At 41.6% G+C, this 10,183-nt stretch overlaps 1 protein-coding gene across 1 annotated transcript; it reads left to right on the forward strand.

The window, feature by feature from the left end:
• Positions 1-609: 609 nt before the first annotated feature.
• Positions 610-8,611, forward strand: gpr83 (G protein-coupled receptor 83). Its single transcript, XM_034211743.1, has 4 exons — positions 610-1,047; positions 1,915-2,040; positions 7,387-7,520; positions 7,897-8,611. The coding sequence occupies exons 1-4, from the start codon at positions 610-612 to the stop codon at positions 8,609-8,611; spliced, it is 1,413 nt and encodes a 470-aa protein (XP_034067634.1).
• The last annotated feature ends 1,572 nt before the right edge of the window (positions 8,612-10,183 follow it).

Genomic DNA, 10,183 nt, shown 5'->3' on the forward strand with positions numbered 1-10,183 from the left:
AAGCAGGGTGGCTAACTTTCCAAACATCACAGCACTCTGCTCACACCCTGCCTTGTAGACCCAGCTAGACCTTTTGGAAATCAATACGATTGGACAACAAAAGGAACAATAGTTCTCCACCAGAAATAACAAAGGCTTCAGTCTCACTTTGTGTCCAAAAATGTGCCTCTCGCTTTTAATTTATTTGCATGACAATTATAAAACGTATCTTGATATCAAAACAGTAACATTAGCAGTAAAGCAGTTACAAAATTCAATAAATAACATCAGAACAATTGTGTTGTCTTCACTATCATAAGCTCTGTGAAGTTTTGGATCACCAAATCAAATTATACTAATGAATATTATTCTCTCTCACCCTCTATCCCACCCACCCATCTCTCTCTCTCTCTCTCTCTCTCTCTCTCTCTCTCTCTCTCTCTCTCTCTCTCTCTCTCTCTCTCTCGCTCTCTCTCACCCCCTTGTTTCTCTGGTTTAAAACTGAGTGGCATTACACAACTTGTTGCTCATGCTTCGGCATCTGCACAGGTGCAGGACGAAATAAATGTGAAGTTTGTAGATGATATTAATAATAATAATAGTGGGAAAAGCTCAGTAAACAGTGGTAAAATGAGAGCTGTGTGTTTGTGTGTGGTGCTCTGGATGTGCAGCCCTCACACGGCAGCAGCGGCGGGACACATACTCAACGACTCCTCACTTCTGGGAAAGGAGATGTTGTCTTACACGGACCACTTACTAAACGTTTCGGGGCATTTGGATAACCGGACCTCTGGGTTTTTCCTCCTGGACTTCGATGAGGGGATGCTGGAGGACTGGCGCTCTCTGGCCAGCAAGAAGCGCAGCGGAGCGGAGTCGCAGGACGCCGGGATCAAGGCGCTGCTGGTGGCCGCGTACTCTCTGATCATCGTGATCTCCCTGTTCGGGAACACTCTGGTGTGCCATGTGGTGGTGAAAAACAAGCGCTCCCTGTCCGCTACCAGCGTATTCATTATGAACCTGGCCGTGGCTGATATCTTCATTACTGTCCTCAACACGCCCTTCACCCTGGTAGGAGCACATGTACACTTTGAAAATGGTTCTCTTGTTTCTACACTTTTAAGAAACAAAGTGGGAAAACTTTCATGTATTGGTTAAGTTAGGCAGGTGAAATGTTTAAATGAGCTAGTGTTGCCTTTTTTAGACGCGTTTCTTCATATAATAACAACTTGTTAGGGAAATATATTCTGTATTCCATAGTGTCCTCTCATTCTTTCTTATCCGAGTCATGCTGTGGTCGAAAAAGAAGAATGCTTACCCTAAGTAAAAGTAGCAACACTACAATGTAAATATAAGTACTGTATTTCAGTATGATACAATTATTATTATTATAGATGCATTAATTTGCTTATCACTTTAATGCTGCAGCTGATAAAGATGGAGCTAATTGTGGACCCTGCTTTAATTGCTAGCATCCTCGCTTACAATGATGTCCACCTTCGGAGTTATATCTGTACTGCTCAAAGTATAGGCTGTGTGTGTGTGTGTGTGTGTGTGTGTGTGTGTGTGTGTGTGTGTGTGTGTGTGTGTGTGTGTGTGTGTGTGTGTGTCGAGAGAGACAAGTAAATCAATAATTTATGTATGTCCAGGTCCTATTTGTTCCCTGGGTTTATTAGTCACTTTGGCACTGACTTTTCTGAAGGTATATTCGAGTTTCCAATTAAATAGTAATCAGAATAATTATTAGTATTCATAACACATTCATTCAATATTCATCGCAGGAACTGAACTTTACACTGTGAGATGGACGGGGTTGGTAAGGCATATCTGATCTGTGTGTGTGTGTGTGTGTGTGTGTGTGTGTGTGTGTGTGTGTGTGTGTGTGTGTGTGTGTGTGTGTGTGTGTGTGTGTGTGTGTGTGTGTGTGTGTTCCCTCAGGTCCGGTTTGTGAACAGCACCTGGGTGTTTGGGAGGACAATGTGTCACATCAGTCGCTTTGTACAGTACTGCTCCCTGCACGTCTCCACTCTCACGCTCACTGCCATCGCTCTGGACCGTCGCCAGGTTTGTCTTCATCGCTAGAGAGCATCATGCTTGATCCCACTACTGTGTGATATAGAGAAACACTGTACCAATACTAGTATTCTGGCAATTTAATAATAAGCCTTGACAAGATGGGGGTTAAGTCCTTTTTTATGAAGTTGTGTCCTAGGCAGACGTGGAAAGCCACCAATGAAAAGCAAAACTTCTCCTTTATGAAATTCAATCCAGTGGTTCACAATCTGTTTGGCTTGTGACCCCTCAAAAAAGTATCGTTGGCTTGTCAAGGGCAGGTAATATATCGTGTCAGGCAAGTAAATCTAACAATTCACCTGTCTGAAATTAATTTCAACTTGCAATATGTTAAACAAATCAGACCTTTCTTAACTGTCAATGCTGCAAAGTCATACCTCCACTGTATGATTCTATCTCATATTGAATACTGTTTGACAAACTGGTCGTTTGCTTGTGCCACAAACTTGAAACCAATAGAACAGCTGTACAAGAGAGCTATCAAGGTGTTTGACAGAAAGCCACATTCATACAAAATCAAATCAAGTTTTATTTATATAGCACATTTATAAACGATTTTTGGTCGAGCCAAAGTGCTGTACATATAATAAAAATAGCCTACAGTAGAGACACTTTACAGCAAATACAACAGCACAGATTTTTCAGAATATCAGTATGAGAAAAACGACACCCTCTATCCTTAGACCCTCACATCATAAACGGAAAAACTTCCAGAGAAAACCTACAGTTTAAGGGGAAAAAATGGGAGAAACCTCAGGGAGAGCAACAGAGGAGGGATCCCTCTCCCAGGACGGACAGACGTGCAATAGATGCCGTGTGTAAATCGAAGAGATAATACATTTTACAGCATAGGTAGTCCAAATGTTAGGAAATGCATGTGTCTGTAATAAGAAGATGAATCTACGAAGATGTCAACTACAATCCTGGGGGAGCCTTCAGGGAGGCAGCAAGACGAGACCCAGGCAGGACCGCAGAGACAGGTTTAGCCACGACCCGAAGTCCACGACTTAATCCAGAACTCAGGATAGAGGATCCAGGACCACAGCAAGAAGATCAGCCTCGACTCCGGATCCCGGCGTAGATATAGACACAAAACAAGAAAAAATGTGGCTGGGTTAATCGGAACAAGAGAATACACAGACACAGACAGACAGACGGACAGACAGACAGACAGACGGAAGAACAAGCACTCCCTTAGAATATGTTGAGGGCAAAGGGTATAGCAAGTAAGAGAGTTAGAAACATAGGTGGAGAGGCACACTCAGGGAACAAGGTCCCCACTGGAGCCTTAGTTGGAAATTGATGAGAGATAGGGAGGTACACTGTGTCTACGAATTGTAACACTCCCCGGCCTGTCTAAGCCACTCTACAAACCGTTTCCCTCTAATAAAACTCAAGAGATTAGAGAGGGAAAAGGTCTTGGGTAAAAGTTATTCTTGATAAGAGAAGCCTAAAAGGCCAGAGAGAAAAAGTGAGTTTTAAGTATTGATTTAAAAACCCCCAGGGTCTGGGCCGACCCAACCCAGTCTCACAAAAAAACGTGTAATAAAAACGTTGGTCCACAACGTAGGAAGAAGTATTTCTACAAAAACGCCTCTGAAATTGTAAGATCCCTACGTTTTTTTTCACCATTCATTTCCAATGTGAACACATTTCACATTCAAAAGCTGCTTGGATGTAGTATGGAATTACTACGCTGCCACAGTGTGCTCTTTCCGGTGCTGTCCATGGTGCTGAATGTGAATGGAGTGACGGTTTTGAGGTGAAGAAGTGTCATTGTGGTGTGCCTGTGAATGTCAGGCTTTGATATGTTATTTACTGTCAGATAAGGAACGAGGCCAGGGGCAAGTCTATGAATCATCTGTGTTTAACGGGAGTTTTAGCCTTTGGATGCCATTGTGGTCACAACCAGACAAAATTGTCCAATAGCATTGAAAGGACATGCTTACAGCTTCATTGCCTTGACAAGATACAGCTGCTTTGATGTTTTTCTGGACTGTATCTTTCATATTCCTCGCCTTTTTGTGACTATTATATGACCTTCCTCTGCTGTACTTTAGTCTCAGTTGCACAAATACCCACAAATGTCATTCAAATGCATTTGAAGTGTTTGCACTGCGCTTTTCAAATGCAATCTATTTTCCCTCCTCCATAATGCATACACTCTAATTCACCATACAGTATGCAGCTAAGTTATAATCATGCTAAGGAAACATCTCACGCCTAGACTACTGCAACTCCCTCCTGGCTGGTCTACCTGTATGTGCCATCTGACCACTGCAGCTCATCCAGAATGCAGCGGCTCGTCTGGTCTTCAACCTTCCTAAATTCTCCCACACCACCCCGCTCCTCCGCTGCCTTCACTGGCTTCCGGTAACTGCTAGAATCCACTTCAAGACAATGGTACTTGCGTACCATGCTGCGAATGGATCTGGCCCTTCCTACATCCAGGACCCCACATGGAAGGAATATATATGAACCTATATATTTTTAATATATGTCACATATATGTTTAACATATATGTGACATATCTGAAATTGGATCCCTACATATATGTCTCTGAACATATATGTACATATATATCCATATATGCACACACATATATGTACATATATGGGTGCAGTGTATATGCACATATATGCACATATAGGTTTCACATATATGCACATATAGGTTGCACATATATGCACATATAGGTTTCACATATATGTAAAACATATATGTGCATATAAGTTTCACATATATGCGCATATAAGTTTAGCCTATATGTGCATATATGTTTATTTACACCTATGTTCAAGGTTTATACATAGCCTACCTACATAAAAAAATACAGCACACAAAATGTATAAGTCATTAACATACATTTATTGTCAATAAATGTCAATTATTTTGTCTGCTTTTGGCGAGCCCTGAGCTCTGTCAGCTTGTTGTTGATGGCTGTACCCAGCTGGCCCTTCGTTGTGTGTGGCCACTTCTTCATTGTTGCCTCTACAGAGAAAAGAAAAGGACATAATGAGATGACTGTAAAAATGCTCCAAGTCTTCTACAGACTCCAAGCATTCCACTCCAAAGTTTTGCCAAACCACCTGGTGTAGTGTACACGAGCTCCCCTGTGAGTTTATTGGCAGATAAAGCCCAAAGCCGGGAGCGGGAGCTGCCTGGACGCTGCAATCATATTGCGCGCACTATCCGTGCTGAGTGTGCTGACTTTTCGTACAATGTCCCACTGTCTGGCTTCCTGCATAAAGTCAAGTGCTCGGCGCAGTTGTGGCGAAATGTCGCTCCCCTGTTTTCATTGAAACAGCTCCTTATACCCGTTAGCGCAGCTAGCTAGCACCAGATGCTAACAACAACAATACACGTAAGGTCTCTCTCTCGCTCGCTCGGGCCACACATACACACACCCTCCCGGTCCTCCCGATGGCCAGTCGGTGCCTGGCTGCCGGTGAGCGTGGAAGTGTGGTCTGCCACAAGTGGGCGGCAGGAGCGGGGCTGTCAGCATCAGCTTGTAGATGGTATTTTAAACTCGATGCGCTCTGAAAATACGGGGCGGCCGAGGAAAACAAATACACATGCGTTAATCGCGTTAAAATAATTAGTGGCGTTAACGCGTTATTAACGCACTTATTGTAAGTCGCTTTGGATAAATCTTCAGCTAAATGCAATGTAATGTAATTTTCCTGCTCATGATGTAGAAGCTGTACTTCGACTTGATACATTGTTTCACCATAAAAAATAAATGCACATAGCGTCTCAACAACCCTGGGTCCAATTGTAAATGGTAATTCTGATGTCTAATGTAACCTCGGCTTCTGCTGAAAACTACTTTGAGCCATTATTATCATTTCAGGAAGATGTCCCTGCATAACTCTCTTATCACAGATGATGCCTTAGAGCAGAATTATGATTTATGAAATAGGCCCCACTGGTTCATGAATTAAGGTCTTCTTGTTATTTTAATTGATGTTGATGTGCATGAATGTAGGCCCCTCAATTGAGTGTGAAGGCTGTTTTATTTGTACCTCTCAAAACACCTTGTTCTTCTTCTGCTCCAATAATTGGTACCAGCTGTGGAGCTGAAATATGATCTTATGTGAAACAAAAAACCCTGAACATAATTTATGCATTTAAATCTGAAGTGTGTTAAATTATGTTGATCTTCTTATAAAGCCAGACATTGGTAAGAACATATATATAGATGCTTTCAAATAAAGTATATTGCATTTTGTCCGATTTAGCTGTTCTTAATGTACCTTATTTACTACACTGGATGTTCTCCAGTGGGGATAGAAGTAATCAGACCCTTTACTTCTGCAAAATTAATACGTTTTACTTTAGTACTGAAGATATATCAGCAAAAGGTAAAATACTCATTGTGCAAAATGGCTTCTTTCACAGTGTTATATTAAATAAATTAAAATATTACTAACAAGTACATGTCAGAGCTATCTAAGGAAATGTGGTGGAGTAGAAGTATAAAGTAGAGCAAAATGGAAATACTCAAGTACGACAAAACAATTGATAGTAATTGAGTAACTGTATGACATATCACACTTTCTTTCTGCCACTTAAAGGGGGCCTATTTGATTAATTTCAGGTTCATAATTGTATTTTTTTGCTTTACTGTGACATGTTTGCATGCTTTAATGTTCAAAAAGGTTTTTACTTTTCTCATACTGCCTGTGCTGCAGCACCTCTTTTCACCCTCTGTCTGAAACTAGAGCCCAGTCTCTGGCTCTGTTGTGAATGGTCATAAAAGTGTCAGTATTACATAGTGATGTCACTACGTTACAGAAGAAAACCAAGGAGTCCAATGGGGTTGTTTTAGGCGGGTGGGGGTTGAGTATGTGACAGAGAAACTCCCTCTGACTTGAACTTGAAACTATGTGGATTTTTGACTTTACAGACCGTTGACATGCACAAAAACATATAACACTACAGGAAATGAAAAAAACCCAAAAAGCATAATGGGGCCTCTTTTTGCTTAGTTTGTTTGTTTAGTGTTGGTAAATGCTCTCTCTGTCCCTCTGCTGAACTGTAGATAAAACCAATATGTGGTCTAGATTCCAAGTGATTTCAAAAACTGCACAGAAAAAATAAGCTACAAGCAAGAAAAACGTTTATCTGGTCCAAGATTTGACTTTGAAAAGTCCTTTAGAAAATAACATGGTCTTGGGTTTACACTCTGCTTCACACATTAAATCAGTCTAAGCTCCTATAATTACTGCCATTCAAGAGAGTTAGATCAAACTGGAGCTAATATGAATAGAAGACAGATTATCTGTAAGTGTGTGTTTGCACTGACCTTGATATGTGTTGTTAATTTGTTTCAGGTGATTTTGCACCCTCTGAGACCTCGCATGTCCCCGGCACAAGGCGGTGTCTGGGTCGCTGTTATCTGGTTAATGGCCAGCTGCTTCTCTCTACCTCATGCAATCTACCAAAAACTCCTCACTTTTACATACAGGTAAAATGATTAACACTCCAGTGGAAGTGTATAATAATATTTTTTGGAGGCAATAGAGGAGAGCTTGGTGAGTCTACTCCATTGAGGTGGAAGGGAGGAAGTTCAGCCAGTTTTCAAACTAACCTTTCAGCTGTTTAGTTGTGAGGATTTGCTGTTTTGGTCAATTTTAACTGAATATTTTTCGGGGTTTTTTGACTGAAAAACTAAGATTTGATTGTGTCACCTAGGGAGAAAATAACTGTATCACAATTTCAAAACAATTGATCAAGAATCAAGAAAGTTTTCAAAAGTATAATCACTAATAATATTTGTGGCGTTACCCTCACTTATGACCTAATTATTACTAATCTGACTTGCTCGTATCTCTCCTCCCCAGTAAGGAAAAGGAGCGCAGCCTGTGTGTCCCAGATTTCCCAGAGCCATCAGATGTCTACTGGCAGTTTATTGACCTCCTGACCTTCATCTTACTTTACATGCTGCCACTCATTGTCGTCACCGCCTCGTACACCACGGTGGCCTGCCGGCTGTGGCACCACAACGCCATCGGTGACACAACGACAGCTCAGCACGCTGCCCAGAAGAGAAAAAGGCGGCGGACGTTGGCCATGTTGCTCCTGGTGGTCGGGGTGTTTGCTGTCTGCTGGTTCCCACTGAACTGCTACGTGGTGCTACTGTCCAGTCAGGCCATCCACTCTTCTAACGCCCTGTACTTCTGCTTTCACTGGCTGGCTATGAGCTCCACCTGCTACAACCCTTTCATCTACTGCTGTCTGAATCCCACCTTTCGCCAGGAGCTGAGGCTGCTCTTCGCCATGTGCAGGAGGAAACGTCGGGCGGTGGTCGGGTTGGAGCCGGAGCTACGCCCTGTAGCTGCTCCTTGCCGTCACAGGACTGCCTGGCCTGACACCAACCAGTCCTCCAGGCCCGGGCGTGCTCTGCCACACCCAGGCAATTCCTCCTCACAGCAAAGTCACGCCTCCTCCAGTCAGTCCCAAAACCTCAAAGACACTCATGTGCTCTTCATCGCCAGGCAGGTCCTCACAGGAAGGACTGACATTCTCTCCGTGGAGCCCATTGTGGCTGTGAGCTGACTTGAAAAACACTGCCACAATGTGATGCAATTACTGTGTCTGAGGTTGGGATTTGCCATGTTCGAAAAAGAACAAGACATCTGAAAATCTCAGAGATGTAAGCCTGGGCCTACAATGGATTTTAACGGCAGTGGAGCGAGATGATAATGGGCTTTTGTGATGGCTTTAAATTGAAGAAAATAACACCATGTTCTTTTTCCATCAGATACTGTAATAAAAACATGATTGTCTTTGGTTTCACCTATCATTTTTTCTCATCCCAAACTGTTTTTCACTCAATTTAGGCCTCAGCTCTTCACGTATAAACAGCTACTAACCCTAACCCTAGATCTTCTATTCCAGCATATGTGCAGTTTTTGTAGTTTCCATTTGTGTCCTTTGCGTCAGGCCGTTGTGTCCTTGGGCAAGACACTTCACCCGAATTTGCCCCTGTTGGTATTGTCCACAGTCGATGACCATTACATGTATGATCTGTATGTGTAATGTGTATTTGTAAAGCGCTTTGAGAGTCATTGATAAAGCGCTATAAGGATATAAGGATTATTATTATTATTATTATATATGATGTACAAGCAAAGGTTGCAATGTGATGAACTTGGCTCAGTCATGCACATACAACACCTTCGACTGAAATGTCGTAATATTATATTGCTGTGAATGCCAAAAAAACTCAAAAATATCTTGTAAAATACAAGACTTTGATGTTCTAATTTAAGTCTATCTGTATTTGTTCTCATGGCAACCTTTTAGAGTGATAGGATCTGCTTTGAATGTACTTTTCCTTTTATAACTTTGGTTTGCTATTCTGCTCACTAGGACAAAGTCTCGGTGGATAACGCTGAACATCTTCAGAAAAAAATGATAACTCTATACAGTATTTCTCATTGATTCACATTCAGCCGGAGGCGTTATGTACTGCACAGGAAAGGGAAATATGCCAACAAAATACAGCAGTAGTCTGAGACTTATTTTCTATATTGTGATCTCACAGTATAACTCTGTACCATAGACTCTATTATCGTCGTAGATGCTTTAAAAGCCTTTACACTGTGTGATGTTGGCCTGCCCAGAAGAAAAGTTTGATAATGTTGAGAGAAAAGAACATTTTGGTTCATCAGTCGATGTTCTGTTTTGCATACCAAAAAGTACTGCCGTGGCTAAATGCTGTGTTTTCACTGCTGTTTCGACCCAATGATGCAGAATAAATATGACTGGTTCAATTCTCTCTGTTTAACAATTGCTAAAAAGAAAGTTTTCAGTTGCATTCCAATTCTCAGTTCATTTAACATTGCCTAAGTGGAATTTATTTGTGTTTATATTTTCTCATACATCAGAATAATCATATATCTGGAATATCTAACATATCTTTACCCTGACCATTTGATAGGCTGCTTTGAAGCTCACTGTGCTACTTTAAATGCCTCAGGGTACATTTCAACACGGCTTCAGGCTCTACATTGCTGTGTTAACATTGTTATACAGTTAAGTATGTGTATTGCAAATGCTTGTGTGTGTCAAACTCTAGGCTACAATAACAAAACAAAAAGAAGATCAACCATATGGCAGAATGGT

The sequence above is a fragment of the Gymnodraco acuticeps genome, unplaced genomic scaffold, assembly GCF_902827175.1.
Source record: "Gymnodraco acuticeps unplaced genomic scaffold, fGymAcu1.1, whole genome shotgun sequence".
In the NCBI taxonomy this organism is placed as follows: Eukaryota; Metazoa; Chordata; class Actinopteri; order Perciformes; family Bathydraconidae; genus Gymnodraco; species Gymnodraco acuticeps.